Raw genomic sequence first — 17,470 nt, 5'->3', positions numbered from 1 at the left:
TAAAGTTGCCAATCATAAAATGATCCAGAGCAATAGTTGCAAGCCATCAAGAATTTCATAATCTACAGAGTGCTTTGTGAGAAGTTGGGGGAAAAACACTCTTAGGATATTGCTGGTTGAGTAATTTTAAATTTATATGTTTTATTGATGAAAAGAAAAAGGCAAATTTTAAGAGGAATGGTCATGAAAAAAATAAATCTATTTTAAATCATCTCTATGTTGCTATCTATTGGTAAAATCTCCTTTTGTCAACTCCAAGAGCTCCTGAAAGTCCCGTTTCACAGTTTCAGAAATATAGGACTAGTTAGAAAAACAGAAAAGTGTAAATTCAAGTTACACTTAATTTATCTGTTCTGATTATTTAGTGTATGCATGCACAACTTTTCACAAAAGTAGTAGCTTGAATATTAAAAACATGCCTGGACATGCTCACTTCCTGTTCTTGTAAGGCTTGGAAAGGAGGGAAAACTATCAGTGTGTAATGATTTTAAATCTTATGTGGATGCTTTCACTTTGATGATGTGTGTTTGATTTCATAAAGATTTTTCTAGAATTCTCTCAATTTCTTTAGGAAATTTCAGTAAATGTAAGTAAAAGAGTTCTCTGCAAGTGCGTATCCTCTAATGGAGCACAACTTTATACAGCATAAGAATGTCCTCTAACATCATTCCAAGCCAATATTTGAAAATTTTCCAAAAAATTTTCTCAGCTAATCACAGTTACATATTTTTATAATTCTATTAAAAAATAACAACAGTTAAGAACTGGACTCAGACTGTAACAACCCTTTCATTTCAAAGTATATACTTGCAGCTTTAAGGATTATTTTTCTTCTAATGCAGCAAATGCATGAGACTAATACATTTCTTAAAAAAACTGCAAAATGTTCTAACTGTAGAAAAATAACAGCAATAAAACATTATTAGAAGCATTTAACATCAGAGCACCAAATTCTTGGCTTCGTTACCTTGATTCAACTATATTAAACAAGACAACAACATTTTGTTAGATCGCAGTGATAAGGTCTGTTGACGTGTCTTGGCAGGAAAATAAAATAAAAAATTACGTTTGCAAACCACTGAAACAAGTTTGGTCATTCTGTTTCTTTGCTCCTACAAACATGTTCATGGTTTTAAAATAAATAAGTCATAAATAACAATAGGACTAAAACTAAATAAAATTGTATATGTATTATCTTATTGTATACCTATCATCTTGATTATTTTTCAAAGGTGTTTGGCTCACATTTATACAAAGCTCTCTTCCATATTTGTGCATAGCAGAAAGGAATCCACAAGTCTGGGCTTTACTAGCTGCTGAAAATCTGAATCTTCAAGTCCATCAGGACTCATAATTGCTAGTCTCCGTAAGGCTGCCTAGAAAAACAAAACAACACAATTGTAATACTGTTAAGGTTTGACAAAGTCTTCATTGCAGGAATCCATTATAGCTATCTCTAGTTTTATGCAATGCCCATAACAGAAATCTTTTAGATACTAGTATAGTAGAAAGAAGCCGTACATTTCAAACCATTTGGGAACACATAAAACTGCCAGTTGTTCCTATTATGAGGCTGCACAATAAAAATCGCATTAATGTTACTATTATCTTCATAAACTCTTCCCTTCTAAGAAGTCACTTGTTTTTCTCACTGGAGAAAAATACACAATTACATACCTTCTAGCAACCTGACACGACACATGCAACTGGAAAGCAGGCTGGCTTTCCTCAAGAACAAAAATTGTCTTCTATTAGTAAGGTCTGATAGTTGTGATCAGCTTATCTCTGTGCTGTTTGTCAATGCAGCACTAACACAAGAGTTAATCGCCTGGTTCAAAATATACAAAAAGTAAACAACCAAGCTAAAAATACCAAACAGTACAAGCCCTCAGACTTTAGTGACAATATCTATCAGAGCCTGAAGCAGCTTATGTCTCAAGGACAATACTTTTGCCAAATGTTTATCAGAAAGTGTCATCAGGCAGTTACTAAAATATCAGGAGAAGCAGAATTGCTGAGACAGACAGGCAGGTAGCATCTCAAGCAATAGGCATGAATTCAAGGAATGTGCAGCAACAACTTCAATGAGACAGAAAAATCACAGTCAGTTTGCTGCCGTCACTCTGTGGCCTCTGGTCTAGCCATAGAAGATTAACAAGGCTTCTCGGCATGTATGAAGAATAATCATAGCATTTCTTATGCTCACGTTCATACTCTTCATCGTGAATGAGTCCTGCTTAAATGAACAAAACTTCTTCTGTGCTGGTGCAAAGCTAGCTGTTAAGCAAAGCTGCAATAACCAAGTTTTACTTTTATATTTAAAATAACATTAATACTAAAAAGCACTGTCATACAATATTCTTCAGTCTTCATTCATTGAAACCTATCTTCTAACTGTAGATCACCCATGTCCCCAGGGCACTTTCCTCTCACAGAATGCTAGGTGAAATTACTCAAGTCCGAGAGTTGGCTGGGGATCACAGTCCATGGAGAGCCCGGCCAGGAGCTGGGATCTTTCTCCTAGGCAGAGAAAGTGTTAACCTTCTGTTGGCCACTCCTTAGCTGGACACTATATTGTCTTAGAGACTCAAATAGAAAAAAATGGATTGTAGTGAAAACAAGAAATCTCCTTTCCTTTCTTTGGCCACTTTACATAAATATTTCCATACATATGTGTGTGTGCAGGTAAAGGGCTGCTACCTCTGTGATACAAGGCTTATTTCAGCAAACATAGCATCATCAGAGAATGAAATTTAAGAATTACTGAAACCTTAAATTCTGAAGTGTTCCAGTGAAATTTTTTAGTGCTCAATAATGTGAAGATGAAGCCATTTTTCCTTATGTGCTTAAATCTTCAATCAGAGGATAAATAATTGACACTGTACAGGATTATGCTTAAGGGGAAAAGCAGGAGACCCTGGCATGAATTAAAACATTCCTGCAATACTTATGCATTTTGAAATCCAAAGGGCTGTTTTTTCTGCATTTTTCAGGATAAGCATGAAAGAAAGATTAAAATGTACCTACCAGACATGCCACTAAAACAGAATCACTGTTATTTCTTTCAGTTGGTGATCTGCAAAGTTTAATTAGGCGAGGAATACCTGAGTGCACAAAAGAGTATCAGGAGAAATAATTTAGAAAAACAAACTCCTTATTTTGAGATGGCATCTTTTTTTTTCATGGTTCATATTTATCTTCCTTAGTATATGATCTCTAATGCAAAGATGATATGCAAATACTTAAGGGACTGTCCATGGAGCTATGCAGTTCAGAGCAGTCATAATTAATAGTTGTAAAGCATAAACAAACAAACGCATTGTTTTTACCCACTACTGCTGTTTCAGGGTGGAAATTGTGACCTCCGTTGTGACCTCCCTATCAATCCTCCCACATGCCCTTAAAAAACTCCAGTCAAAAGAACATGTTGCTTCCCATTAGATTCATCACATCTGAATCTGCAGGGCTCCAAGTTTTCTGTCCACTGACAGATCCTGCACAAGGGTTTAAATAAAGGAATGGAGGAGACAGCACTGTCAGTTGGCACAGTCTGCCACAGCTATGTGTTGAGTGGATGCTGCACCTCAGGTTCCTCTGGGAAATGAGCCAGAGGTTCATTTAGCACAACCTCCTCAGTCACTCTCTGGACAGACTGTATAGGGAACCTATTCCATAAAGTATACCAAGTGAGGCTAAAAATTAAAAAGAACTTCTCCATGACTGGTAGTTCATCCCTCTTTTTCAGTCTGCCATTAAGCTAGTGATACATCCTTACAGCTGAGTTTTATGGCCGCATCTGCCACTTTAGGATCTCGGCTGAGTCGTGCCAGCGTAACTGCAGATTTCTGTTGGACTCGCTCACAAGCAGCAACTTCTGCTGAATTTCCTGAAGATGATCTCTCAAAGAGCATTTCCATTAAAAGTTGAACACCTAGAAGGATGTAAGAGCCATTGTTATCCTCTCTCCAACAAAAAACTCGGTCCAAAAAAGTAAAGGGAAAAAGCAAGCTCGGTAAATACAGACCAATCACTGCCTAAATAGGGCATGAAGAATGCATAAATGTGGACTGCAATTTGGCCATCAGCATTCAGGCACCTCTGATCTGTGCATAAGTTCATCTTCACTAGGAAGCTACAGAACTTCTGGACCTAGAAAGTGCACTAACTCTTCCCCTCCTCCAACTTCTCAACACCTCTACAAGTTGGTATTTTAGATTTCACAAATTTATTTCAGTCAAACTAAATGCAATTCTTTATTTGCTTCTAAGCTAACCTGAAGGTAATCACTAACCTAAAAACCTGTAGTGACATATTTCAGGTCTCTACATGAAGTTTTGCGTTGAATTAAAGGAAAGTAAAACTTTTTTTTCAGTTTATGTATTTTTAAGCAAGCCTTTAAAAGTTCCCATCTCAAATTGTTTAAGGGTATTTTAGAATGGGGAATCCTTTAACAAGGGAAATGATGAAATTCTGCCTCTTGAAGTTTACTGTGTGACTAACTCTTCACTTCAGAAGAGACAGTGTCATCCATGTCAAAATGGTTTCATTAACTTATTCTTGCCTGTAGGAGCTGATATTCTTATTGTAGCAGCACAAAACCAAATAAAACTGTACTGATTTCTATTTTCTAGATTATTTTAAATGTAAGGACAATTATGTGCTATTAGACTCCATATGCTATTAGGCATTCAGATTACTTCAGGTAGCATTAGAGGATTTTAACTGTTAGAACATTTGCATAAATAATTAAGAGAATTAGCATCAGAATCATGCAGCTAGATAATAATCAATCAACATACAAAAAAGTCAAAGTTGAGAAGAAAACGTATCTAAACTCTCCAGGATTCAAAGACCATTCTCAATTTGTGAATCTGGCTTCTGACCAGCATCTGATTATTACATTAGGCAGACACAAAAAGCCTTTATACACAAGATGAGTGTCGACCCTTCTCAAAAGCCTGGGGGCAAATGCTTCTGTGTGAACTGAGTGTATACACAAACTTTACTTCATCACATTGCACTTGACAATCCACATGTACATCTCCACCTACTGTACTATCTAGCATGAGTTAGGCCTAGTTGGCATAGCTGTTAGTATAATTTCATGAACTTCAATCAAGTTTCTGCTGTAGTAAAAGTAGATGAAATATGATCAAACACCTGTCCCAAACAACAAAACAGGTTTTGGTGTTCTCAAGGAAATAGATAGCCAAACTACATAACCGATCTGTTGATCATAAAGGAGTGCAAAACCTTTCAGGGCATATGTGGATTGTGAGTGCTAACAACAGCAAATCAGCAAACAGCACAAGTCAAACAGACAAATCATCAGCAGGGTGTTCTCTACCCAATCCTATAATTACAGACACCTAGGGTCCTGGGAATTGTCAGGGTCTTACCAAGAGTTTCTAGAAAAGACTCTGGGTAGGGAAGCCCCATATGCCTGCACCAAGAGGTCCAGGACCAACTCTCCAACCTCCAGGAACACAGGGAGCTTGGACCAGGAGCATGGCAGGAACCACCAGGTGGACCTAACCAACCTTTCTCTGGCACTGCCCCATCCCTCCCATGCAACAAGAAGGTCATATAAGAAACCACCATGCTAACCTGCCTTGCTCCTCCCCCTCACTGCATTGTCGTCTACATGGGACAGGGAAGTCAGGTAATTTGTAAAATTGCATATATCTGTGATTAAATTGCTTCGGTATCCAGATCCATTCAACGTCCACATTGCCATTTCGTCTCAAACTGCAACACCTATCCACCTTAGCAAGGGCATCAAATGCACGCTACCTCTGTGCACACATGGATCACATCAAGCAAATTAGTTGTGCCTGATCCTTGCCAGTCATATTTGTGTGCACAGAGCTCAAATTTTCCACTGAAATGCAAGAAACATCTAAATTCAATATTACACAGGAATTGGCCAATTCTATTTCAAGACCCGCTTCTGTGTAGATGCTTTCTGAAACCCCTTCTCCCACCTACAATCAGCCATGTCTGAGATTCAAATAGATCCAAACTCGAACCATTCCTATCCAAACCTTAATTTAAAAAGTGTGGAAGGGATATTCCTAGGACAGAAAAAGCAATATATGTGAAGCTTCACTGTAATTTTATATCTCCCTCCCCGCCAAAAAAAAAAAAAGCTTACAATTGCTTGGCCATGAATTTGCTGGTAGCTGTATTAATAAGGCAGTTACATTTTCCTGTATCCTTATCCACAAAATTATTACCCTGACTTCTCAGACTTCTGGTGGGCCTATAATACCTAGGGGTTTTTCAACATAATGAATCTCTCATAATATGATATTTAAAGAAATGTGGAAAAAAAATGGCAACTGCTGTTAATAATAAAAATGTAATGCTTCAAAATGTATAATACTTCTGAATACCTGTGAAAAAAGTGACACAAAATGCAGGTATGCATGGCTCAGTGTCAGATTATGTCTTTCAATGTGTAAGAATTGCCACCTTATACAATGTAATTACCAGATTAAAGGTTGTTGAAACACTTTGTACTACCTTGCTTTGTATCTATGAATAAGTCACACACACAGAGAACATCAGCAATATGGTCATGCATGCAAAGTTTTCTAAAGCAGTGGTAATTTATTTCACTTACACAGAACCATCCCGAGGACTCATTTTGCACCCTGCAGCAATGTGCAATATCCAGCAGAGACAGGATGCAAAATGAACTCTTATTAGTGAAGCCTTTCTCCTTTACCTTGTAACCACTCCTTTCCCTTCTACCCACATTCTCCACAAACAAATACAGAATATAATTCAGCTAAAATACATACCATTTCCTTGCATGATTTCAGAAGCACACTGGTCCAAGACAGACATGTTTGCCAATATTGTTACCACCTGTTATTAAAAAGAGATGGAAATATGAAGTATAGCCCTACAATTCAGTAATATTAAATAGCACTGTGGTTTATAAAATTAGTATGGCAGAAATATGACAAACCCAATAAAATTAAAAAGCATTCTTGTCTATTCCCACCTTTGTGATTTCTCAGGGATCTTTATCTTACACATGGCTGCTAACTGAAATCCAGACAAGAAAAGTAAAACCTCTTTTTCTCACACTCCTATACTAATGCATAAAAGTCCGTCATATAGAGATCTATGCAGCAGATTTGTTCAGTGGTCAAATTGGGAGAAAGAGGAAGATAAAAATTTATAAAAACCAACCAACTGAAAAAGCCCTGGAGTCCTACAAAGAATTCAGCCAGGAGCTGCCTGCCCTCAGAAACCAATCCTGTAGTCACATTCCAGCTCAGGCAGAGCTCACAGTGAAGGCTAAGAACCAGCACATAGCGTACGTTCAGTAGCACTAAGGTATTGCTGCCTTTCTGCTTCAGGGTTCAGCTGAAATCCTCGCAACAGATTTGGAGTTTTGAGCCTTGATTCAAGGGAGTATTCAAGGAATACTTTTCAGTTTTATTGAAGCCATAAGTTGTGTTCATGTCAAAGCACTGTCCCAAAATGAGCTGGATTTAAAAATCCATTTATACCTTTCCTGAGCTATGGCCAAGACTAGGTTTTGTACCAACAGAAGCACATTTTCAGATCCTGATTTACAGAATTTCTTATCCAAAATAGCACTAACTGTTTCCAAGATCAGGTGTAACTCAGCTTGCTTAAAGTGATGCAGCAAGCCATTGACAGAGACTGGATCACCTGGAGCTGTTGGCTTTCAATCACCCATTGCCTTCATTGATATCATATACTTTCTCTCATACATCCTGCAAGATATTCTTTTTTACTTTATCCTTCAAATAACTTGCTTCCTGCATGCAAACACATCTCAATATTAACAGCATATGTGAGACCAAATAATAAATGTAGATCATTAGAATACAAAATAGAAATAATATTCTTTCTTAAGAGGTTTTCATTTTCTCTGTTCTAGTTGAGAAAAACTGATCAGCCTCAAAAATAACGATCAATTTGAGAACTGGTTATCAGCTTTTTAATGGTACAGTGTCAGTTCACAAACAAGCAAACTTCTTAGAAGTAAGTAGGCATGAGATCAAATCACCATTCTGATCTCACTTTGCCATTTTAATAACAAGGATGACTCATTTTCGATGCTGTGACATAAAGGTCTTCCACTTTTGAAGGTAGTGTTACAGTGTCATCTCTCTGAATAAATATACTTACTTAGGATGCAAATGAGTTGCTGAAACTCTAAAGAGTGACAGGTAGAAATATGGTAACTCAGTATATGTCTATGTATTTATTCCATATTAATTATTAACTGTGTTTCAGGCAGAGTGTATATGTTTTCTCATTCTAAATTATATCCTGTTAATGAAAATTGCTTCCTCTATGCAGAATCTGTACCCCATGTGGCTCTCTAAGCCACAGATGAAGAATTCAATTAACCACAATTTGAATACGTGCCAATTATTCCACCGCTTCAAGTTGTTTTGTCTAATAAGTATTTTCATACATAAAAATATTTTGTGTGTATCTTTTGACACCAAAAATTATTTGATGTTACAGCTATACTTCCTTTGCGTTGATTATGTGGCCCCCTATATTTTGCAATGTATTTATGAACTATCCTAATGGGTTTATATGTAACCTTTTCCAGAGGGGTTTATAAAAGACCCTTATCATCGATAACCATCAAGTTCTACCTATATTATCTTCTAAAATCTTAGTAGGACTTGAAAGGCAGTTAAACTATAGATTAGCTCACTCCAGATGGATAGATTTTTCTTTCCCCAAAAAAGTAACGTTTTCCTGCATTGTAAACAATGTAACATGAGATGTAACCGCTCTCCTCACCCCTCCCGAGGCAATGGACAACATGTTGGGGACCAGGGGGGTAAAGCTCCTCCCACTGTAAGGGAAGATCAAGTTCGTGACCACCTGAGGAACCTGAACATATAAGTCTATGGGACCTGATGAGATGCATCCCAGAGTCCTGAGGGAATTGGCTCATGTAGCTGCCAAGCCACTCTCCATGATATTTGAAAAGTCGTGGCAGTCAGATGAAGTCCTTGGTGACTGGAAGAAGGGAAACATTGTGCCCATCTTTAAAAAGGGTAGAAAGGATGACCCTGGGAACTACCAACCTGTCAGCCTCACCTCTGTGCCTGGGAAGATCATGGAACAGATCCTCCTCGAAGCTATGCTGAAGCACAGGAAGGACAGGGAGGTGATTTGAGACAGCCAACATGGCTTTACCAAGGGCAAGTCCTGCCTGACCAACCTAGTGGCTTTCTATGAGGGAGTTACCACATCAGCGGACAAGGGAAAAGCAATGGATGTCATCTATCTGCACTTCTGTAAAGCATTTGACACAGTCCCCCACAACATCCTTCTCTCTAAATTGGAGAGATACAGATTTGATGGGTGGACTGTTCAGTGGATAAGGAGTTGGTTGGATGGTCACATCCAGAGGGTAGTGGTCAACAGCTCAATGTCCAGATGGAGATCAGTGACAAGTGGTGTCCCTTAGGGGTCCATATTGGGACTAGTGCTGTTCAATATTTTCACCAATGACATTGACAGCGAGATCGAGTGCACCCTCAGCAAGTCTGCAGATGACACCAAGCTGACTGGTGCAGCTGACACGCCAGAAGGACAGGATGTCATCTAGAGGGACCTGGACAAGCTGGAGAAGTGGGCCTGTGTGAACCTCATGAGGTTCAACAAGGCCAAGTGCAGGGTCCTACACCTGGGTTGGGGCAATCCTCAGTTTCAATACAGGCTGGGGGATGATGTGATTGAGAGCAGCCCTGTGGAAAAGGACTTGGGGTACTGATGGATGAAAAGCTGGACATGAGCCAACAATGTGCACTCGCAGCCCAGAAGGCCGACTGTATCCTGGGCTGCATCAAAAGAAGCATGGCCAGCAGGTCGAGGGAGGTGATTCTGTCCCTCTACCCGGCTCTGGTGAGACCCCACCTGGAGTGCTGCCTCCAGCTCTGGAGCCCTCAGCACAAGAAGGACATGGACCTGGTGGAGCGGGTCCAGAGGAGCGCCACAAAAACGATCCGAGGGCTGGAGCACCTCTCCTAGGAGGACAGGCTGAGAGAGTTGGGGTTGTTCAGCCTGGAGAAGAGAAGGCTGGGGGAAGACCTTACAGCAGCCTTCCAGTACTTAAAGGGGACCTGTAGGAAAGACGGGGACAGACTTTTTAGCAAGGCCTGTTGTGACAGGACAAGGAGCAATGGTTTTAAACTAAGGGAGGGCAGATTTAGACTGGATTTAAGAAAGAAATTTTTTACAATGAGGGTGGTGAGGCACTGGAACAGGTTGCCCAGAGAGGTAGTGAAGGCCCCATCCCTGGAAACATTCAAGGTCAGGCTGGTCAGGCCACACCTCGAATACTGTGTTCAGTTTTGGGTCCCTCACTACAAGAGAGACATTGAGGTGCTGGAGCGTGTCCAGAGAAGGGCAACAAAGCTGGTGAAGGGTCTGGAGAACAAGTCTTATGAGGAGCGGCTGAGGGAACTGGGGTTGTTTAGCCTGGAGAAAAGGAGGCTGAGGGGAGACCTTATCACTCTCTACAACTGCCTGAAAGGAGGTTGTAGAGAGGTGGGGGTCGGTCTCTTCTCCCAGGTAACAAGTGATAGGACGAGAAGAAGTGGCCTCAAGTTGCGCCAGGGGAGGTTTAGACTGGATATTAGGAAATTTTACTTCACCAAAAGGGTTGTCGAGCATGGGAACAGGCTGCCCAGGGAAGTGGTTGAGTCGCCATCCCTGGAGGTATTTAAAAGACGTTTGGAAGTATTTAAAAGAGGTGCTTAGGGACATGGTATAGTGGTGGTCTTGGCAGTGTTAGGTTTACGGTTGGACTCGATGATCTTAAAGGTCTTTTCCAACCTATACGATGCTGTGATTCTGTGATTCTGTGGACAGGGCTCTGAGCAACCTGCTCTAGTTAAACATGTCCCTGCTCTTGCAGGGGGGTTGGACTAGATGACCTGTAAAGGTCCCTTCCAATCCAAAGCATTCTGTGATTCTATGATTCTATGATTCTATGAAATAGCATAATGTAAACACATAATAGGCAACCTGAATAAAGAGTTCACTTTAAATGCTATATTTCTCCTATACTTACCTATTTTAAAATTCAGTATACATGCAGCTTACACAAAAATTTCCTCTGTAATACAGACCAAAGTTCAAGGAAGTTTAATACTAAAGATGAACTCTCTAGATGAAAACACGAACTTAAATGTAGACTCAATTTGCTTTGAAAAGCAACATTTCTGTGAGCACTGGTATTAATGAAGTCTCATTTTGTTTGGATTTAGAGTTGATCAAGAACCATAAACAGAAGTTTTCCAGTGGCATCTCTCCCACTGTAGATAGGCTCACGCTGCTGTCTTTATCTTAGCCTCTCTTTTCCCATTATCTGGCTCCAAATTTCATAAAGCCCTAGGCAGTCTCTGAAAAGTAACTGCGAAGTCCTGTTGAATCAGCAAACCAGTTCAGATGTTATTGTGAGACATGGAGCACACAAATACATACATATAGAAGTGACTGCCTAAGCCTCATTTCCACCAGGAAAATAGATGAAAATTACTGGAAAAAATAGATACCAAAACCTCTTTCAGAACTGAAATAATTTTGAAAGAATTGAAAGACTTGAAAATATTTAACATGGCATCTCTACTGTTCAACTGCAACATTTAGTATCAATTTCATTAATTGTTCAAAACATTTCTTGTAAAAGGTTGCACTCCAAGATTATAAAGGACTGGCACCTGAGCCAATTTATGATTCTTGCCATTTTTCTGGATTCCTAAGCCATGCAATGAACTTGTAGTCAGCTGAAAATATAAAAAAGAAGATATCCTGAAGACAGGACACATGAGCTCTGATCATCTGCCAGTGCTATCATACCATGCAGAAAGTCTGTGCTGAAGCCACCCACAAATTCCAGTACCCTAGTGATATCTTGATATGTGGGATCTGCAGATGTGCTATTAAGCAAAGACTTTCAGAAATTTTCCAGAGAAAAAAAAGAAGATGCTTCATCATATGTGGGATTTTTTCATGAAATATCTGATCTCACATTCTATTGCCAAGCAGGATTATAGTGGACTGCCTTAGAAACCAGGTGCTGCAAGAACTGATCCCATCCAGCGTAATTCCCTGCCTCAGCGCCTGTATGTCTGCTAGGCAGATGTGTTCTGGAGCTAGATCTTGATCCATGCATCTCCAATATCTGTATTCCAGCAGAGCTCTCCCAATAGACTAACCCAGGCTAGTCCACACTCTGGTGTCTGTTATCCAGATCCATGTAAAATGGCAGGTGCTTCACTGTGGCAGGGCTCCTATAAACCTGATGGCTGCAGCTTTCTCTGTGGGAACTGGCAGCCCTAAAACCACTGTAGTAATGAACAACACAGAATAATAGACTTGATCAACAAGTAATGAACTAATATATTTGTTTGCCACCAGATGAAAGCTGAATTATTCAAGTCAGTGTCACATGATTTACACTACTAAAAACAACCAGAGGAACAGGCCTGTGGGGTTTATCCCTGCATTCACCACCTACCTGTTAATATGTGCTATGCACTACGCACCTAAACCACGTAGTAGTGAGACACAGTAAAACAGAAAATGCCAGGAAGAGAATTCTCAGACCAGCTCATGCTTTAGCACCTTTTGAAGAGGCATGAACTTATCAAAATATTAACATGCAGGTAGTTCCACTGGGACTAGTAAGATTTTTCACAAGACTAAGGGACTAAGGAGTTAACTTTCAGAGCTTAAAAACCATACCCAAAATCAAGAAGCTTTGAAAGTTCACCTTTAAATGATTTGTTGGTGAACTAAGTATGCAGGGATATTTGGGGGGGAGGATGCTCCCCTTTAGGTCCATGGAAAAATTCCCTATTTAATAAATAAACTTAAAAATAATAGAGATATTTCATACTTTTCAAATGTCAGTACAGCATCATGTTGCTAGTCTCACAGTTGCCCTGGAAATTAATCTAAAGCCTAACTAAAAATCTCTATTTCTATAGGCAAAATAAGTAAACAGATAGTAAACAGAGATACCTCTCTGTAGTGACAATATCATCCATTATTATAAAATTGGCAGTGTTGATCTTGATGGTTACTCTAGTAAACAAAATCTATTTTTATAATTTGAAAAGTGGTTTTAGTTCCACATAGTTTCCTTCCACTCACCCAGCCTTTCATACATACTGAATTTATGAATGATGAACCTTCCTTTTCAGTTCTGTAGTCTGCTTTGCACTGAACCATAGGAATTTCAGTTGTCAAGAGTGATTTAACTTTGAGAAGCCATGGTTAATTAAGAACCTTTAAAATAGTTTTGTTCAAAACTTCTTGAAGAACAACAGTCATCTTGGAAATTCTCTTGCTAAAAAAATGTGATCACTAACACTATAATAACACTAATAACTAATGGTGACTAATGCTCATTAACCCGTGCACAAAGGTACTGAACATTTGTTGCAAAAGTGAAAACTAGTTGAAAATGCTTTGTTATAAACTAAGATTCATACACTGAGAGTGTAAATCTCAAATGCTTTAGGTAACAAAGAGATTTAAGCCTAAAGAGCACATAAGAAACAGAAGGCTGCTTTGATAACTTTCCCTTAACAGGACATTTAAGATGATGTAAAAGTATTTCTCGTTACTGTGAAACCAGCTACTCAGGAAGGAAGGTGCAATAGGACTTGGAAGATGAAAGCACATGGTTTAGCCTGTTAAAGGGGCAATATCTTCCACATTTGAGGGTCACTTACCTCACTTGGAGCAAAGGGAGCTGTCTACAGAGGTGGAAGATGTGATGCTAATATACCTTTATTGATAATAAAGGCACACTGTTCAGTAAGCTTTTATTGACAGTCCCAACATAAATAGAAAGGCACAAGCTCAAAATGAGAATTAGCAAGTAATTTAATTGAGTGGCAAAGTAGATCAATATAGAATTGCTAATTCTCTTAGTTAATTCCTCCTTTAAGGCTGATTCATCGCTAAGTAAAATTATTTTTTCTACATATTATAAGAGTATTTTGTAATTCGTTCAAATAAATGACATAAGGATAAATCAGAGTGTGTCTGCAAAGTTCCAGATACCCATCTTCAGAAACAAAGGGGCATCAAAGGGGCCTCTGACAACTAATCAGAAGCAAGACGGAGTCTTTTTTTCTGAATGTAAATTAAAAACATCTCAACTTCATCATTCAAGATCAATCCACAGGGAGACAGCAAAAGAGTACATACAGCAGGGGTCAAGAACAGACATTACATCAAGTCTAGGTAGAAAAACCTTTCAGGTTACTATTTATTGGGAGAAAAAACTTTGCTAAGAAATCTCTAGAAATTTTCTCTGGGACATTATATTGCTTAAAATAGAAAACTTAATTCCCATTGCTTCTGATAGCCATTTTTGTGGTTGGGAATTCAGTTTTCTTCCTGAAAACAGAGAAATAAATATACCTAGAAAAGTAGATGAATAGGTCTTTCTGTCACCTTATTGGAAGAGGCAAACATCCCCATAAAATAGTAATAGCAGTTAGAGACGGGATCTGCCTGCAAAGTCTAGGTCTACTCTGAGACTGTGTCAGGGAACTATAATCTTGGAATGCTGTGGCAGAGCAATAGAGACTAAAACTAAAGCAATCTTACCCTTTGGAATGAAAGATGTCTTTACTACACTTTTATTTACTTTACTTCATATTGCTGACTAATCTAGCTACGGAATAGGCAGAATAACCAGACTCTCACTTTTTTTGTTTTGAAGAAGCATATAGGAAATGCATCCTGCATGGGTCACATGGCGAATGGGCATGTCCCATAAACCAGGTCATATGACTCTAAAATAGTGATGGAGCTAGAGTGTGTCTCCTCCCTCACTTCTGAGGCCACAGTTTTCTGTCTTTCAGATGAAAATCTGGGGGGAAAAAAATAATCATCCCTCATACTTCCTTCATGGTATTAGAAAGCTTCTTAGATTTTGAAACTGACTCAATCAACCGAAGACACATAAGACATCTGGTCTCCCTAGAGCAGAGCACAATTTGGCCTAAGCCAATGCACAGTTGTAGGAAACAACTTTGCTTGTCTACCTAGTCTAATTGGAATCAGGGTTTGAGTATATGGGAGGAAACTTAATTACTCCCATTTTAGAGGAGGCAGAAAGTGCAGAGAACTAGTTCAACTGCCACTAACTCAAGCAGAGTGGTCAGGAAGTAATTTGTGGTGCCTATCATAGAGGGTAATAGTTTTCTACTTGAGGAGGAAAAAGAAACAAGAAACTGTAATCTGTAGAAACACTGTTTATGAGCTCACCTGCTCAGAACCAAGACTCAAATCACAACCTTCACCTAGGCAGTGATTCTGTTTTGGAAAAAAAGATCAGTGGCAAAACTCAGAGGCTGTTCGAAATCTGCTATCTCATTTCCTGAAGGACTGAAGACAAAAAGATGACAAACGCAGCAAAATGCATACATAACCATTTCTGACTTACAGCTTTATGATTGGTACACCCTGCAGCAAAGTCTCTTGTTTATAGTTTCTGCAGTAAACAGCCCAGCACCAGCCTGATTGTACTGTGAACCTGACAGGCAAGGGCAGAAAATAAAAACTGCAATGAATTGTGCTGACATAGCATGTTTCCTCTAGAGAGACTTTACACTGGGTAAGTGCAATGTCTGTCCAACTTTACAGATGATTAAATAAAAATGCAGAGAAGTTAAATTGCTTCTTCAAAATCAGAGCAGCAGCAATATTAGGAATTGATCCCAGGAATAAAAACCTCACTACACTAAGCTAGCAAAGAATAGCAGAGTTCTTCAACTGAGCTGAGATTTTACTCTTCCAACTGAACCTCTTGCTTTGAAAGTTGGAGCACATTGTCTTATCCTGCATCAAATCTAAATGTGAAAGGCAGAATTGTAACTAAACAGGCATTTTGTCTCAAAATTATTAGTGTTGAAGAGAGAGAGTCAGTGTTGGACCCCCAAAATGTAACAATCCATAACATTGATCACATAATGCCAGTCAATACTGTTACTTATATTTTTATATTGTTCAAATGTATATGCAAAGACAGAGATAACCAGTTAAAAAGAAAGAAAGGACATCAGGGAAGCTATTACAGTCTTACACAGAAAACTAATTAGGATATCAATGATATAATGGCATGGTTTAAATTCAGATACAGTCACGTGGCTTTTAGCCTAATTTTCATTTTTGCATCTGTTACTGGCAGTCTTGTTTCTTGTTTAATTTCTTAAGGTTTTTAAAATAACTTAATTATGTAATTTATCACCTCTCTTTCTAGTTATATTAGTTGAAAACATGTTTTCTCAGTGTGGGCTAGCCAATACTGGAAAGAATCACACAATTTTAGTGTATAGTTTACCAACCACAGTTCACAGCCAGAACACTGAGAGGCAAGGCAATTCTAACCACTCATCTAGTCATCATTATACTAACGTCAGAGCTGGATATTAACGAAGACCTATGCAAGAAAACTGTGCAGATACCCTTTTATGACCTAGTTGTCCTTTTGTCCTGTGTTGAATTTTTACCCACAGTATGTAAATCTACAAAAGTGTGTTGAACTGCAGAAAGGATGTGTAAGCATGCAGTTGAACCATTTGAGACTGTTAAATGTTACTTGCAGCTGATTTGAAAACAATTTTCAAGAACTAGACAGGAAGCTTAGGTCTACTGAAGTCAGACCTGACAGAGGCAGACCACCAAGCTTTGCTCCTAACCCTGTCACTGGCTGCTTGTGTAACGTGTCATAGATGATTGGGTCCCAGGGTATACCACATGCATTTCTCTGGGAAAGACCAGCTGATGGCTCAGCAGTGGAAGGGGTTGATCCAACCAGGAGAGGGAGCTCCCCCTTTCATACTTATTTTGCTCCAAGAAGAGAATTTTAAAAAGCATGAACGAGGACTTTTCAACTGCCTTCCCCCTGGTCAGCAATGATTTTGTCTTCTTGTCTTCTTGTCAGATATAAGGAAGACAGGCACCTAACATGAGCTGCACCGCTTGAACTCTACTTCAAGCTCCCTGTTCTTGTTAGCCCATACTGGCTCCCATACATAAGGGAAAATTTGGTCAGCAATTTAACAAAATGGAGTCGGGAATCCCAGAGTCTTCATGACAACAAGCAGAAACAAAAAGCAGTCGGCAAGGAGTAAAAAATTCCTCAGTATTCAAGAAACTAAGCTTGAGAAGTAGTACTGCAAGTTCCTTTCATCCAGGCAGGGATTTTCAAAGGAAGTCTAAAGACCTGTTAATATTCTTCTTGTTAAAAACACTGCTCTCACAATCTTTCACTGGGTGTTAGGCAACATTTAAAAATCAAAACTTCTTTATGTTAAAGTAACATCTGTCTCTGCTCTCTCCCTACAATCTCCCATGTAAGAGAAAAAAGGGGGGAAAAGGCAACAAAAGGAAAACGCAAATGCCCTGAAAAAAATGGAAGAGC

At 39.0% G+C, this 17,470-nt stretch overlaps 1 protein-coding gene across 1 annotated transcript in view; it reads right to left on the bottom strand.

The window, feature by feature from the left end:
* Window positions 1–1,247: 1,247 nt before the first annotated feature.
* The window catches only part of INSC (INSC spindle orientation adaptor protein), a 105,506-nt gene continuing 89,283 nt past the window's right edge, over window positions 1,248–17,470 (bottom strand). The window contains exons 9-12 of the mRNA XM_075501450.1: window positions 6,807–6,873; window positions 3,776–3,931; window positions 3,028–3,104; window positions 1,248–1,376 (exon numbers count right to left, since the gene is read on the bottom strand). Of these exons, the coding sequence (XP_075357565.1) occupies window positions 1,248–1,376; window positions 3,028–3,104; window positions 3,776–3,931; window positions 6,807–6,873 (429 nt within the window). The remainder of the gene's footprint in view (window positions 1,377–3,027; window positions 3,105–3,775; window positions 3,932–6,806; window positions 6,874–17,470) is intronic.

Source organism: Mycteria americana, chromosome 5 (genome assembly GCF_035582795.1).
Source record: "Mycteria americana isolate JAX WOST 10 ecotype Jacksonville Zoo and Gardens chromosome 5, USCA_MyAme_1.0, whole genome shotgun sequence".
Taxonomy (NCBI): Eukaryota; Metazoa; Chordata; class Aves; order Ciconiiformes; family Ciconiidae; genus Mycteria; species Mycteria americana.
Note: the sequence above shows the minus strand (reverse complement) of the source record. Positions and strands in the feature narration are given on the sequence as shown.